We start from the raw sequence: 17113 nt of genomic DNA on the forward strand, positions 1-17113 counted from the left end.
AAACAGATCAACAAGAGCTAAGGCACTTCCCAGACTGGTAGAGAAAGACCCTGAGCTAGGTTCAGTGAACCAGTGAATGGATCTGAATGATATAAAAAAGAACAGTGAGAGTTCCTGAGTTCCGACTATAAATTCAACTGACTGTATGGGCATCAGAATTGATATCAAGGGATGCATCAATAAAATCAACGTGAAAGACAAAAAGAATTTTAAAAATCCTCTACATGTTTCAAAATTACAATAGACTATTAACATTCAGTCCAAGTAATCTGTACCCTGCTGGTGACCTCTGAGATGCAATCACTACTATGAAAGCACTGTCATATTGCACAGAAAGTATCTAACAACTTTACTAAGCCAGGATATTGGAGATAACAATAAATGTTATAAAGGGAGTCTTGGTAATAGCCAAATATACTATTCATTATTTTATATTTCTCTGTCCCATAGAAGTATATTTTGAGATTAAATTTGAAAATCTTCCATACTGTAAATTCCAAGATTTTATTTTTCCAGAAAAGGAAAAACTGTAGACATGGTAGTCATGACTGACTTACAGAAAGTGGTGGAAAAAGAAATGCACAGGTAGAAGACAGTGGTATTTAGGGCAGTGAAACAACACTGAGTCACGTTTAATACATGTCATTATACATGCATTTTCTGGTGAAATGTTCAACATCTAGGGTCAAACTTAATGTGAACTATACATCTTGATTAATTTCAACAGAATTGCAATTTATTGAGATGATACACTGCGTAGATGTAGGGGCAGGGATATAAAAGACACTTCTGCACTTTAAAATATTTGTGACTATAAGTCTCTAAAAGTGATGAAAGTCTTTGAAAACTATTGCTTGGAATCCACACAAGAGTTTCTCTGTTGCCATGTGAATACAAAATAATGCCACAATCCACATTGCTCCAGTGTACTTTGGGTTGGTGTCCTTCATTAAAGCTGGACTGAGAAACGGAAAAGAAAGTAACTGAATAGAGGAGCTCTCTTGAACCCTTCTACCAAATCCTTGCAGTGACCTCCAAAGCCTGGATGCATCTGAAGAACTTGCTCTGCTATTGGAGACACCAAGAGGAGCAGCTGGGGCAGCCCAGCCTCACATTTCTGCTTCCCTGGGAGGTTTTTGCCATGACTTGTATCACTGTGGGAGGGGAACTGTTATACTGTTGACAGTAGTAAGTTGCAACATCTTCAGGCTGCAGGCTGCTGATGGTGAGAGTGAAATCTGTCCCAGACCCACTGCCGCTGAACCTGGATGGGACCCCAGAGGCCAAATTGGTTGCATAGTAGATCAGGAGTTTAGAAGCTTGCCCTGGTTTCTGCTGATACCAGTTTAAGAATTTGTTAACACTCTGACTGGTCTGGCAAGAGATGGTGACTCTGTCTCCTACAGATGCAGGTAAGGATGGAGGCTGTGTCAACTGGATGTCACATCTGGCCCCTGAAATTAGAAACATAACAATACCATCACAGTTACTCATAATAAAACAGGACCTCCCTGAAACCTCAGGCAACTCTGACCAAGTGAGCTGAGGAAATTCCTGGTGCTGTCCTTCCTCACCTGGGAGCCAGAGCAGCAAGAGGCTGAGAAACTGAGTGGAGACCCTTGTGTCCATGCTGTGTCCTGACTGGGACTGAACTTGCACGAGATGAGATCTGCAGCCTATTAAGAAGTCCTCAAGCAGCTGGCTGTGCTCTTGGGATATGCAAATGAGCAGGGCTGAGAGGGGTGTGGCCCAGCTGCAGGGCGGGTTCATCTCAGGACAGGCTCAGTGTTCTTTGGGGTCCCTGTCCAGACCAGGGCAGCACAGATTTCACCCAGAGAATGTGTTTCTCAATGGTCCGCAGGACTGAATCCAGCAGCTCTCCCACGAGTAGAGTGGACTTGTTCTCACATTTCAGAACACACTTTACTTGAGGACCAGAGTCCTATGTTATGATCCCTCTGAGAAGGAGGATTTAAGGGAAACACATGGGCTGTCTCAAGCTTAGGGTAGAAAATGGGAAGTCAACACAGGAAGAGAGCAGAATTAATAAACTCTTTGAACTTGTCCTCTGCTTATCAGATGGCAGGGAAGGACCTACCCAATTATGCTCTCTAGCCTCAGGCTTCCCCTAGCAGACACACGAGCACCTGTTTCTGCCTGTCTTCCATCAGAGGCAGTTCTAAGGCCCAGCCAGTTTCTTGCTCTCCATTTTCTTTTCAGGATAAGTTAGAATTATTTCAGAAGCAATGCAAGAAACAGGATGTTTTTAAAATCATAGACAGAAGTCTGGGTGTGGGAATATTTAAGAATAGAGCAGCAGTTTGGATACAGCAGAAAGGACCCAAATCCTTTCTTCCCGCTTTGACAGTATCCACACATGGCCTTTTCAAGTTTGGTCCTGAGGCCTCATGATCTCAAGAGGGTTGCAGTGTCTCTGTACCTCAAGGACTCTCACAGCAGTTTCTGGAAGAAATCCAAGCAAAATATTTCACCTCCTCCTCCCATCTCAGGTGTATGAAAATCTTCCGCAGCACCTGTGCACCTTCTTCTTTCCTCTCACATCTAACTTCTGAGATGCTCATAGGAGCCTCCCAATCCCTGCTCCTGCTGAGGCTGCAAGAGGTTCATCTGTGTCTGCCATGCACAGCAGGTCCGAGCTGCTGCTGAATAAACTGAAGAAAACAGAGATGACTGCTGGGAAAGGGATCAGTTTCTAATAGGCCCTTCAAAAATAAATAACCCTGTGCTTCTACCTTATATTGGATGGAGAAGAAAGATCTGAAGAAAGACTGTATCTGCTGTGTGAAAAGTAAGCAGAACTCTATGGTAACAAGGAAAACAAACTCTCCTTCCCCAGGTGCTAAGCGTGCTTTCAGGAGCTGAGGAGACATGGGCAGTGAATTTAGGGTCTTAAGAGATTTTCAAGCACTGGAGGGAATGGGAGAGGTTTGTAACAGAGACCTGAATCTGGGCTGAGGTCAGGATTGCAGTGCTGAGAGCTGCTAATCTGTGTCTAGGGCTATGGAGGAAGCAGCTGCTCCCCTGACCCATGGGGCTGAGCACTTGCAAGACTGGAGACACTGCACATGTTGCCACCTGGCAGGGGATCTAGGGGAGGAAAGTCCTCAACACTCTGCGTGCTGACCAAGCTGAGAGCCCCAGGAGGAGCTACATCGTGAGAAACCAGGACCACAGAGCTGCCCTGGTTCCGTGGGCTGAACATTCTCCTGAGGGAGAACCTGAGCAGCTGATCTCACTGCTCCTGAGGGTCAGAGGCCAAGAAGAGGATCAGCAAACATCCCCACCCTGAGTCTCAGATCACTCACCTTCTGATCTGCTTAGAAAGATGAAGGCATGTGTTACACAAATAAATATGTAAATTGCTTCCCTGCTGTGTGCATGTAAGACATTAACTGTTAATGTGGTAATAAAGAGCAGTATAATAATTGCAATTTTTGTGTAACATATTATTTCAAATTCTGGCAAGTTGAAAATGAACAGTGAGAACCCAAAGTCAGCTCATTACCTCCCAATCCTTCCCCACTGCAGAGTCTGAGCAGCATGAAGCTCAGGGCCCACCCTCTGCCCCTGTGGGCTGAGCAGTGACCTGCACTCACTGCAGAGGGCTCTGCAGAGCAGCAGGGAACAGGTCTGCGGTCACAGCCCATTTCTCCAGCCAACTTCCCCTCCTCTCAGGGACTCCTCCAGTGTATCTCCTCTGCATCTTGGAATGGAATTGAGTTCTGTCACCTCCACCTCTAAATTCATGAGGCCACTTTATTCTTTTTTTCATTTTAAAGAAAGCAGTTAAAAAAAAAAAGAATACTAGCAGTTACCAACATCAAAGACATAAACAAAACAAAGCAAGAACATTAAAATTGGGGCTGGGGATTTAGCTCAGCGGCAAAAGCGCCTGCCTGGCAAGCGCAAGGTCGTGAGTTCGGTTCCTGGTACCGGAGAAAAACCAAAAAAAAACAAAACAAAAAAAGAACATTAAAATGGACACAGGGTTTCAAAACAAAATGATAGGAATTAACTGTAGTTGTTATATTGCATATTGTTATCTTCAATTACATTGCTCAGATTATGAAATATAAGAATGAAAGATTGTTCAGGCCATTAAAGAGAATTTTTAAAAATTATTAAATAAAACATTAGAGATAATACAGAATTTCACTAGACAAATGGTAGGAATTCACCAATGGTTGTTCCATTGCTTATTGTTGTCTTCAAATCAGTTGCTCAGATTACCAGATATAAGCATGCAGAATTGTTCAAAATATGGAAAAAATTTTAAGCATTAACTGTTCCTTTCAATCAACCACCAGACAACAACAGTACAGTTATCCCAGCTATTCATATATATATATATATATATATATATGGTTTGTTTGTTTGAGGCCACTTTATTCTTGCTTCACTCAGAGCTGGACATGTTCAGAGTTGTGGCCCTAATTCTTGAACCTATCCTGTTCCATTGCTGACCTAGAGGCCTCCACGATAGATGATCATTGTCAAGTGTATTACCAATCACAGAGCAAAACAGGAAAAGCTAAGGAAGTGGCAGGCGGGGAAGACATAGCCCGTTGTACCCAGAGGCCCCAGCCCTTTGAGCTTAGAGAGCCAGGCAGAGAGCTCCCTGCCTTAGTTCCTCCTGAAAGGGAGAGTATTACTTCTGCAGTTCTAGTATTTCCAGGATGAGGTTTCAGTGCTTGTTTACTCTGAGGTTGTTTGCCATCTACTGGAAGATTTGTACCATAGCACCCTTTTTGTTTGTGTCCCCAATATCTTGGCTGAATCTTTTCACCCATATTCATGAAGCTGATTCTATTTCACCCACTACCAGGCAAGATTTTTAGAAAATTCACATGATTCCTCTTCCTAAAATACAGATTTGGCAGAGCGGTTGGCCATAAAGACCCTTCACGGTGGAGTGGCAGGAAGTGTGGGAAGGCTGAGGGGTCATGTTCTAGACCTGGTTGAACCAGCCCCATCCTCCTGACCACCCCAGACCCTCTTCAGGAGCAGCCTGTGGGAATCCAAGCATCCCGCATGGCTTACACACTCAGCAGTTCGTGGTTGTTTGCAGTCGTGGCAACTGAGACATGGGAAGGTCCCAGAAGTGCAGAGCTCCCGCAAGTCACTCTCCGCCTCCCTCCCTGAGTCTCCTCCTTGGGTGTTGAAGAAAGCAATGCAGCTAGACTTGGAACCCAGGCACATTTCTGCTTCCACCACCATCTCCTTCTGCATCCAGGATCAGCAGATTCACGTCTGACAGTTTAACGTCTCTCAGCAACAACTGCCCTGAGTTTTATCGAAAGGAACATGAACTTGGAGAACAGAACAGTACAACTGCGACTATGGGGACACAGCAGTCCTAGACTGGTCAGGAGCTTAGCGGAAGATACATTGGTGACTCTGTGGTAACAGGTGTTGGTCATAGTATCACAAAGTTTGGCTCATTCCAGAAACCTTCCAAGAAGATTGATGATGTTGAAACACAAAGAGCGGATGATAATACATAAAGCTCACACACAAAGGGGCCCTCTCAGAGTAGCAAATACTTTGGACACCTGTGGTAGAGATGAAGATGGAAACAAAACTAGTATATACAGCTATCCTTTATATTTTAGCATTCTTTAAATATTGGGTCTCTAAGGCTGTAGAGTTTGGCTAATTAACTAGTGATTTGTATCTGTACCATTTGGTTCATTTGTGATAAAGTTTAAATTTAAACTGCAATTATTCTTTACCTAGAATGATATAAACTTTGCCTTTCTAAGATATTCAATTATTAGGTGTTTTCTTACATCTAGGTAGAGTTTCACCAGTGAGGTACATGTATTTCCCTTAAAATAATATGAACAAAAGAAACTGGGAGTGTATCCTTTTCATATTTACTGCTTATTCTGAGATTGCTCTCTCAAGTAGTAAACACAATTGTATCTTTTTTATTTTTTTATTTTTTTAATTTTAAAAATAAAAGGAGGAAAACATTAACACACAGACAACATTTTACAAAGTAGCAAAAGAACGGTACAGACAATACGGACTTACAAACAAAGTGGTAGGAAATTAACAATGCTTGTTGTATTACGTATTGATATCTTCCAAAGTGGTTTCTCATGAACACAATTATAAATATATTGCTTGCAGGAAAAAAATTTCTCAGCCACATCTCAGGAACCACCTCCCGGGTTTATGTTGTATCCAATAGTTAGCACATTATCAGAATGAAAACACAAGGACAGCAAACATCTGCTTCCTTAAAAACTCCAACTTAGAATAATATTATTTCACTCTCTTTCCTCTTACTCTTCTTGTGTACTATCACCTTGGATTATGGATTCAACAGAGAAATGCTCTCAGGTAACCCTCATCCCACACATCTCTTAGGTGTACTCCAAGAAGGGATGGCATTGTAAGTTGTTTTTATAATGCAGTACCACTTTTATAGAACAAGGATAGACTCCCAAAATAAGCATTGATACAGTGATATGGGGAAATGAAGCAAAGCAGCTGAACAGCCAGAAAACTATCTGGGACACTAAGTCTATTGAAGGAAAGGTTGTTGAGTTTTCTGCTCTGACAATGCCACTGAGAGTAAAATGTCTGATTGAACAACACTGACAAAAATACTTTTTTAAGATTACATAAGTTTGTGTATTTGTGTTGATCAATAGTTTGGCCATAAGCCACATATGTGCTGGGCCCTAGAAGTGTACTGAATATAACAGAGGAACTCAGGTTCTAATTTTAATTTGGTTTTATTTTGGAAAATACCCCTAGCATTTATTGTGGGAGACAGCCCTGTTTTAGACAGTGATCATGTCTGCTTTAGACAATGTTAGTTGTTTTTTTTTTTTTTTTTTTGTCTTTTTGAAACAGGTTCTCCTTATGCAGTTCAGGCTGGACTTGAGCTCACTTTGTAGCACAGGCTGGTCTCGAACTCACCGTGATCCTCCTGTCTCAGCCTCCTGAGGGCTGGAATAATAAGCATGTGCCACTAGGCGGGGAGACAGTAATAGTTTTAGACAGTGATAATCAGCAATATCACTAGGAAAATAAAGCTGATAAACGTTAACTAAGAGTTTGACCCACACCATTACCCTAAGCTAGGATGTACTAGAGCCAAAGTAGACAGAGCACACGTCTGGATCTCTGGAACCATCTCTGGATTCTGCTGCTGAAAGGAAGGTGATGGAGAACTTCACACTGGGAGATGCTAAATGCAAAGCTGGAGGCCAGAGCCCACTTTGTTACCCCTAGAAGACAGAGGTAGACACAAAACACAAATATGCTCCAAAATTAATGATGTCCCACCCCGTAGTCTCCCAGCATGAGTCATGCTGACTGCTCAAGTGGGTGGTACATGCTGGACACACCAGACAAGGTTTCAGCCTCAGACTCCTGTGACCTATGAGCCCCATTACATAGGTGTCGCTATGCTCCCCTGTCTCAGCTGGAGCCAGAAAACAAAGATAGGAAGGGACAGAGTCACATATCCAAGGTCTAGTGCTGCGCCTGCCTCAGATCAATGTCTGTTCTGAAATAGTGAAAAAACTCTGCTCAGGGCTTGTTATAGGCAGGGACACAAGGCAGTATGCAGAGCAGCAACAGAAAAAAATATGCTGCGTGGTTGAAAGTCCAGCTTCTGAAGAGAGGGCAAAGTCCTTGTCATGAGTGTGGGCCAGGACCATGTGTTTGGTGAGATATATTATGATCATGTCCATCTGTAAGGAAATAAAGTCGCACAAGGATCTGATTCTTATACTGCTGTTTGACTTCTGTACTACCGACGAGGCAAATATATTTTTTTCAGTAAACAATGGATTCAGTGAAATCTCCTGTTTGCAGGTCCCGTGATTATTTCCTTGGTCCTTGCAGGTTGCATTCATTCATCTGGGTGCATGGTGCCTCTTTAGCATTCAGAACACAAGTTAAGTAAACACTGAAACCTTCCCTGGTCACCATGGCTAAACAGTCTCCCATCTCCAGACCCCGTAGCCATTGCCTGAATTCTTCGTTATGTATCAATCAGTGCCTACTAGAGAAATAAATTTAATACAACAATATAAATATACAAGGACTTACAAGGTAGGCTTACCATGGCTGCTTGCACAGTCCGATGTGGAAAAATGTTTTGGACTGTCCAAGTGCTGGAGTGTTTAAGGATCCCAGCAGAGTTTGAAGGCCTGGAGCTCACTGTTGACCCCCGTGAGAGCCTGTATCAGGAGGCTCAAGTATCTGCCCTAGAAGGCTGAAAAGTCCGCGCTGGAACTCAGGACACAACGTCCAAGGTGAAGGTGAAGACTGGAGCTCCTCCAAAGAAACAGAAGCGAGGCTTCCTTCTTCATTTCCCTTCAGTTGAGTGAAGTGCACCATAATTTTCCCTTTTATTCTAACCAGTCTACAAGCCTATCTTTTGCTGTCACTTACCATCAATGTACAGTTTCTTTTCCAGTAAAACCCTTCAGCCACACCCAGAACTATGCTGATCCAGTTAGTTGAGTGTTACACAAGCTGACACAGTTAACTATCACAGTAAATGATTTCAGGCTGTATTAAAGTTTATTTACATCAATACTGTACCTGAACTGAAATGAAAAATGGTAAAATTCTTCAAAAAAAATTTAGGGCTTGGGGTGTAACTCAGTAGCATGGAACCTGCCTGGCAAGCACAGCATCCTGACAGATTCCTGGCACCAAAAGCAAAGAAAAAAGAAAATTTAACCCATCCACATATCCATATATTTAATGAACCGGTACCGTTATACTATTAAATTATATTTTATGCTTAAAACTCAGGATATATAGGTAAAATTTTGAAAAATGCTTGTGAAATATAAAGTATGACATTTATATTTCCTTAATGTCCTTAATGCATATTTTGTCTCATGTATTTCTACTCTAATTTTTACATGAATCTCAATTTTTCTCCCATTCTTAGCTGGAACAAAATCTGAATATATAGTAAGATCATGCCTTTCATTTAATCCATGAGGCTTATGTAAATTCTCATTTTATACACTGAAAAATGACAATAGCAAAGAAAATAGGCATCTTAACTAAAAGACACAGTTCTTTATCGTCAGAGCTGAAATGAGCTCGCAGAAGTTCTTTTTCATAAAACTCCAGTGCACAAACAAGTGTGAAGACAACCTTCTGAAAATGACCCTTGAACTTACTGTTATTAACCAGCTTTACTAGAAAAAAAATTAAGCACACTAAATCACACTGATTTTCACTGAACAGCTCATTGAAGGCACACAGAAGCATCCTACAATATACTTCCAATATCAAAGTGTACAATATTACTGTAATGCTAAAAAGCTTTTGTCTGCCCTTTTTTGGATGAATGTCCCTTCTATCCCCTGAACTAGTCAAACTCCACTCTACCTGTTGTCACTATAGATTAGATTTTCCTTTGCCAGAATTTCATATACAAGAAATCATACAGCTTGTACTCTTTAATGGCTTCCTACTTTGTCTCAACATAACTGTTTCAATTCATGTAGTTCCAGGTGCCAATAATGTGATTTCCATTATTTCTGAGCACTATTTACCATAAGAAAATGTCAAAATTTATTTCTTCCTGTGCTGATGACGACTTGGGTAGTTTCCACTTCTGGCAGTTTCGTTCTGTTATGAATGAAGCAGGTTTGACTAGTCTGACACAAGATGCTGTATGAACTGCTGTCTTCAAGGACCTTGCACAGAGGCCTGGGAGGGCATCTGTTATAGCTTATGTCTGGGTGTCCCCCCAAAGCCTCATGCAGTCATGGGGCGGGCTTTTAGAGTTTATGATTGATCCATGGTCCAGTGCTGGGATTATGGGTGTGAGTGCTACATCCACCCAGGGGTGAATAGTTTGCATATAAGGGAGAGAAAGAGGCTGCTTGCCTCCACTTCTCCATTTTGTTCTTGTTGCCCTTTGCTATCTTCCACCAGCATGACACGTTACCCTCTGCCATGTGCCACCCTGCCTTGGAGCCAGCTGAGTATGTATTGAAACCTCCACAGACTGTGAGCTAAATAAACCTTGCCTTCCTTTATTTTGTTTTTTTTTTTTCTTCCTTTATTTTGGTGTTGAGCATTTTGTCTCAGCAACGAGAGCAAAGTAACCAAGACAGCGTCTTTTGGGTACGATAGTATACTTCTAAACCTATGCTATGTTGTTCTGCTAAGAGGTCATATATTCTTTGTTTCCACCAGGAATTGATAGTTTCAGACACTCCCTGTACTTGTTTGTTTCATTTTTTAAAAAAGATATCCCTTATTGACATATGAAATAAACAAAAGAGCTAGAGTTCATTAAGCCAATTTTATCCCTTATTAATTACCATTTTCTTGCCATGTTTCTCTGCTTGATATGTTTGGAATTGATCTTCATTAATTCAGCCCACTGAAAAGGCAGAAGGTAGTAGAGAAGAAATGAATAATTACTGCAAATAGGGGATACATAAGGACATCATATCCATGGGATAAGGAAGCGGGGAATGGGGTATACAGAGGGGATGCATTGTATGCCTGATTCTGAGATTTCTCTGGGGAAAAATAGTTCAGAGCTTCAAGACTGTGTCCCTGCAGTTGTTGACACCTCCACTGCAGCAGCCATCTTGGTTGGAAAAATAAACAAATTCCAGGCGATCCTGTGTTAACTACGCCACCTCCATGGTTTTTCAGAAGATTTAACTCTATTGTTCACACTGAGCTGAGATACTGTGCCTAAGGGAGGTATTCAAATTTTACAGTCCTGAAAACCACATAGAAACTATGAAAATAGGGCTAGGAGATATTTTTCAGCATGAAAGGAAACGATTTCTTTATGTTTTTAATGGTCAAGGCCCAGATTGCAAGAGCAAATGTACTAAACTGGAGACTTTCCTCAGTGGTAGACAACGATCCCAAGCTAGGCTCCATGACATAGTGAGTGGCTCTCAGCATATCTGTAGGAAGAACGGTGACAGCTGTAAAATTACACCTGCAAATGCAGTCAATTATATGGGCATCACATTGTAAAACTTCTTGCTCATGGTTTAAAATTAGCACAGACCCTTAATGTGAAATCCAAGCAATTCTACATCCTAGTAACCTCCAAGACACACTCAATGCTGTACAAGTTGCTATTACAATACATTAAGCAAGCCAGGATAATACCAGAGAATAAAAAGGGAGCCTTTGTAGTAGCACAACGTAGAATTAAATATTTTGCTTAGTGTTCCATAGTAAAATGTATTTGAGATTAACTTTTGAAAAGCTTCCATAGTATAAATTCAAAGATTTTTGTTATTCTTGAAAAGAAAAACTGTAGGAATGTTGAAACATGAATGACTTACAGGAAATAGGAGAAGAGGATAAACAGGTAGAATTTAGAGGAGTTTTAGGACACAGAAGTCGCACTGAGTCATAACCAAAATGTTGTGTGTGTATCATTATACACTGGGTTATGCTGGTGAAACATCAAGAATGAACCTTAATATGAAATCTGGATGTTGAGTGCAAATTAACTCTCACTGATTACAGCAAAATTGTAGCTGGATGTTGTTGACTGAGAGATTGTGTAAGTGTGGAAGAGTAGGGTATGAAGGATACATCCACCATTGTACTTTAAATTTTGCTCTGAACTGAAATCTACTCTAAAAAATGAAGTAAATCTTTACAAATTCTTTCTTGAAACACAGAGAAGGGCTTTTCTGTTGCTGTATAAAATCCAAATGATGCCATAATGCACATGCTCAGGGGAGCATGTCAGTGTCCTTCATTACATCAGCACAGGTACTGTGAGGTCTGTGCTCACAGCTGAGGAGGAGGGAAAGTGAGGGTGCTGAGGAGCCTCCCTCCACCTGCTACCAGAACCTCCCTGTGACCTTTAAAGCCTGGTGATGTCTGAGCAATGCTCTCCGCAGGTGAGGACACCAGAAAGAGCAGCTGGGTCAGCCCACACTCACACTTCTGCTTCCCTGGGAATTCTTGTTATAGCTTGTATCACTGTGTGAGGTTTACTCCGACTCTGCAGACAGTAGTAAGTTGCAACATCTTCAGCATGCGTGCTACCGATGGTGAGAGAATAACCTGTCCCAGACCCACTGCCGCTGAACCTGGATGGAACCCCAGATTGCAAATTAGTTGCATCATAGATCAGAGGTTTAAGAGCTTTCCCTGGTTCCTGCTGATACCAGGATAACCACTGGATAACATCCTCACTCTCCCTACAACTGATGGTGACTGTGCCTCCTATGGATGCGGATAAGGAGGATGGGGACTGGGTCATCTGGGTGTCACATCTGGCACCTGACAATGGAAACATAACAAATATCAGCACAGTTAATCATGATAAAACAAGACCGCCTTGAAGGGCCAGGCAGCACTAAACACTGTGCTGAGTAAATTCCCAGCGCTCTCTTTCCTTACCTGGCAGCCAGAGCAGCAGGAGGCCCAGGAGCTGAGCGGGGACCCTCATGTCCATGCTGTGTCCTGACTGGGTCTGAGTCCTGCACAGGGTGTGACAGCCTATGAAGAAGTTCTCAGGGCCTGGGCTGTGCTCTGGGACATGCAAATCAGCAGGGCGGGGCAAGGCTCTGCACAGCTGCTGAGCTGCCTCATCTCAGCACAGGCCACCTATCCACTAGGGCCCCTGCTCAGACCAGGAAGGCACAGATTTCTTACACAGAATATGTTTCTCCCTTGGAGCACAGGAAAGAATAAGGCTGATCTCCCATGGGTACACTGAACTACTGTTCGCTTTGTAATTTAGAACATACTTTGCTTGCACTCCTTAACCACTACTCTATGTTACAGACCCTTGTAGAAGCATGAATTAAGGAACTGAAGAGGCCACTTCAGGGTGAGGCTATTAGAAAGAGAATTGAAGACAAGGACGAGGTAGAATTTATAGTCTTTGAACATGCTGAGGTTTCTCTCCACAGCATGGTTTCCAGTCCTTCACGTCACAAAGAAAAACACATGAGCACATAGTTTTCCTGTCTTCTAAAAGAGCAGTTCTGACCGCAGCCAGGTTCTACCCCTATTTTTCTTTCAGCATAAATTGGAATTGTCTTTGAAACAAATAAAAGAAACTGTAACAATTATTAAAACCTTAAACTAAAGTCCGCATTGTGACCAATTTAGAATCTGTGCATCAGCTTGGAGACAGCAGAAAGAACACAAATGCTTTATTGCTGCCGTGCCACTGTCAATGCACAGACCTTTCAGTGCTGATCTCAATGCCTCATGGTCTGAGAGCTCAGCTTGAAGCGTCTGTACCTCTGTTCTTGTAACTGTCTCTGAAAGAAATCCAGACACAGATTTCCACTCCCCCGTCCTATTTCAGGTGTATGAAAATCTTCCCCAGCTCCTGTGCACCTTCTTCATTCCTCTCACATCTCACCTCTGAGATGCTCACAGGAGCCCCCCAATCCCTGCTCCTGCCATGCCTGGAAGGGGTTCATCTGTGTCTGCCATGCATAGCAGGTCCGAGCTGCTGCTGTATAAACTGAGGAGAACAGAGATGACTGCTGGGAAAGTGACCAATTTTGAAAAGGCCATTTAAAAATAAAGAACTCTGTGCTTCTAACTTATATTTGGTGGAAAAGAGAGATCTGAAGAAAAACTGTATCTCTGCGTTAGGAACAAGCAGGACTCTAGGGTAACAAGGAAAACAAACCCTCCTTACCCGGGTGCTGAGGGTGCATCAGGAACTGAGAAGACATGGGCAGTGAATTTAGGGTCTTAATAGATTGTCAAGCTCTGGAGTGAATGGCAGGCGTTTGGAACAGGGATCTGAACCTGGGCTGAGATCAGGCTTGCAGTGCTGAGAGCTGCAGATCAGTGCCCTGGGCTATGGAGGAAGCAGCTACTCCCCTGACACATGGGGCTCAGCACTTGTGAGACCAGAGACTCTGCCCATGGGGTCACCTGGCAAGACATCCAGGGAAGGAAAGTACTCAACACTCTGGGTGCTGACCAAGCTGACAGCCCCAAGAGGAGCGACACCGTGAGAGACCAGGACCACAGAGCTGCCCAGATTCTGTGCGCTGAAGGTTCTCCTGAGGCAGAACCTGAGCAGCTGATCCTCCTGATCCCCAGGGCAGAGGCCAAGAAGAGGATCAGCAAATATCCCCATCCTGGAGTCTCCGATCACTCAGCTTCTGATCTGCTTAGAAAGATGAAGAGCTTGTGTTACACAAATAAATATGTACATTGCTTACCTGCTGTGTGCATGCAATACATTAATTATTAATTTCATGTGGTGATAAATGATCCTTTAATTGCTTGTGTAACATACTATTTTCAATTCTGGCAAGTTGGACCTGAACTCCAGCGTCAGCACATCACTTCCTGATCCTTCCCCATTGCACAGTCTGAGCGGCACGAAGCTCAGGGCACAGCCCCTGTCCTGTGCACCCAGCAGCGACCTGCGTTTACTGCTGAAGACACTGGAGAATATCAGGGGACAGGTCTGCACTCACAGTCCCTCTCCCGGCCCACCTTCCCCTCCTCTCAGGGACTCTCCTATTGTATCTCCTCTGCATCGCCAAATCAGTTGAGTTCTGCAGGTTCTGTCACCTCCACCTCTGAATACATGAAGCCACTTTATTTTTGTTTCACTCACAGCTGGCCACATTCACAGTTGTGGCCCTTGTTCTGGAACCCATCCTGCTTCATTGCTAACTAGAGGCCTCCTGGGAAGGTGGTCATAGTCAGGTGTATTGCCAATCACAAAGTAAAACAGAAAACACTAAGGAACTGCCAGATAGGGAAGACATGGTATCGTCCTCAGAGACCCCACAGCCACGTGAGTCCTAAAGGCTGGGCAGAGAACTCTGTGCCTTAGTGGCTCCCCACAGGGAGATATCACTTCTACTATCCCAGTGTTTCTAGGATGAGGCCTCAGTGCTTGTATATTGTGGGGTTGTTCGCCATCTACCGGAAGTTCTGTAACATAACACCCTATTTATTTTGGTACCCTAAGGCCTTGCCTGAATGTTTTCACCTATATTCATGACACTGATCCTATTCTATCAATTACCAGGCAAGATTCTGTAGAAAATGCAAGTAATTCCTCTTAATAAATTACCCAACTAGGAAGAACAAATGACTCAGAGTTCACCTAGATTTCTGTAGAGATAGTGGTCACAGGACAGTGAACAGGAATTGTGTAACCCACATGATATGGCCACAATGTAGTTTTTGCAAAGACCATGGGCCCTTAGGACCCTGCAGGAGATGTTGGTAGACTAACGAATCGTGGTAGAGATCTGTAAGCCCTGCCCATCCCTCCTCTCCCAGGACCCCTTACAGTGCGGCTGTGGGAACCCCAGTAGTTACTTGTTGCACACTCAGCAGTTGGTGAGTGGCTGCAGCTGTGGCAGCAGAAATGTGAGAAGGTCCCAGAAGTGCTAGGTTCCTGCACTGCACTCTCTACCTCTCTCGCAAGTCTCTGCATAAAGTGTGAGGAAGGGATTACAGCTAGCCTGGGGCCCAGGCATATCCCTGTTTTCACCAACACCTCCTTCTCTTAAGGGCCTCGAGGATCAACAGATTCATGTCTGGCAGTTTAACATCTCTCAGGTTTCAATTGCTTTGACTTTTTATTGAAAACAATGAACTTGAAGGATAGGAATATAATATTGATGCTATGGGACATAACAGTCTTAGATTCACTGGGAGCCCCATGCTAGTACATTGGTGACTCTGCTATTGCAGGTGTTGTTCACAGTATCACAAATATTCACTCATTCCAGAAAACTTGCAAGAGAATTGATGGTGTCTAAACTGAAGGAGGAGGTGTTAATACCTAAAGTCAAAACCAAAGGAACACCCTCAGAATAGCAAACATCTTGCCAAGACATTTGTGTTCAAGTTGAAGACGGTAACAAAACTAAATATTATTCAGGGTTATCCCTGATTTTTAGCATTTTGAAATGTTGGTTCTTTAAGGTACAGTTGGGTTAATTAATTAGACATATAGGTCTGCATCATTTGTTTCATTCATAATAGATTTATATTTCAATGACAATTATACTTTGATCTGTAATGATATAAATTTTTGTATTTTTAAATATTCAAGTTTTAGTTCTTTTATTGCATCTAGTCAGAGCTTTGTCACTGAAGTAACACGTATTTCCCTAAAAATACTATGAACAAAAGAAACTAGGAACACATTTTTTTCATATTTACTGCTTATTCTGTCTAAGGTAGTAAATACAGTTATAGATATATTGCTTGTCGGAAGAAAACTTCTGAGTCACAGCTCAGGAACCACCTCCTGAGCTTAAGTTGTAACACAGTATCAAGATGAGAACGAAGCAAAGTAACCGAAGACTTTCTCATTTACTCTTTGCCAGGAAACTCTTGGTTAGGATAATATTTCCCTCTCTTCCCTTTGCTTCCACTTTTTAATCACTGTCACTTTGTAATATGCAAACAGCACTTGGCTTATGGATTGAATAGAGAAATGCTATGAGGTAATGCTCTCCCACACATCTCTAAGGTGTACTATCAAAAACCAAGTTAAATAACCGTAACGTATTACAGGATGATCAGGCCTGCAATCTCCCAAGCGAGTGGACTTCGAAGGCTTAAATAAAATGCAGACAATATTATGATTTTAGGGCACCAAGAGGGACTAACTCCCTTACAGCTTCAGTATTCTCTGAGTAAGCCAAAGACTGCTCTGGGCAGCCCGTATTTATTTGGTTTTCAAACAAAGGGAGAGGATACTCAAGAAAATGCAGGAATCTCACAGGACCTTGGGAGAATTTTCCCAAGTAGTACATTATGTCAATCAGGAGAACTACCTTATCTTTAGGTTGGTATTTATTGTAGGAGTGTGGGGCCTGCAGCTGCAGTCTCCTGGTAGTTAATTGGGGTTCAAGCCAAACGTCTTCAGCTGTGGACTTATCTTGTCAGACAAGGTGCATAAGCTTCAGACAACTCACAAGTAAACATGGAAAGCCAATTGGTTAATATTACATTCTGCTCAGAGCCACTTTGTAGTGGTCCCCAAAAACACTCCAAGAAGAGATGGCGTTGTAAATTGTTTTTATAACACAGGAACACTGCTAAAGGGAAGGGCTGACTCCTTAGATTTTTTTTTTTTTTTTTTTTT

The 17113-nt window shown here is 42.6% G+C and overlaps 2 gene segments (V, D, J or C); both read right to left on the reverse strand.

The window, feature by feature from the left end:
- Positions 1 to 1053: 1053 nt before the first annotated feature.
- Positions 1054 to 1661, reverse strand: LOC102012307. The segment is given in 2 exon segments: positions 1054 to 1454; positions 1575 to 1661. Coding segments are annotated over 2 exon segments (441 nt in total).
- A 10286-nt stretch (positions 1662 to 11947) lies between these two features.
- On the reverse strand, positions 11948 to 12539 carry LOC102011973. The segment is given in 2 exon segments: positions 11948 to 12294; positions 12415 to 12539. Coding segments are annotated over 2 exon segments (402 nt in total).
- Positions 12540 to 17113: the final 4574 nt, after the last annotated feature.

Source organism: Chinchilla lanigera, unplaced genomic scaffold (assembly GCF_000276665.1).
Source record: "Chinchilla lanigera isolate Chin_1 unplaced genomic scaffold, ChiLan1.0 scaffold00069, whole genome shotgun sequence".
NCBI lineage: Eukaryota > Metazoa > Chordata > Mammalia > Rodentia > Chinchillidae > Chinchilla > Chinchilla lanigera.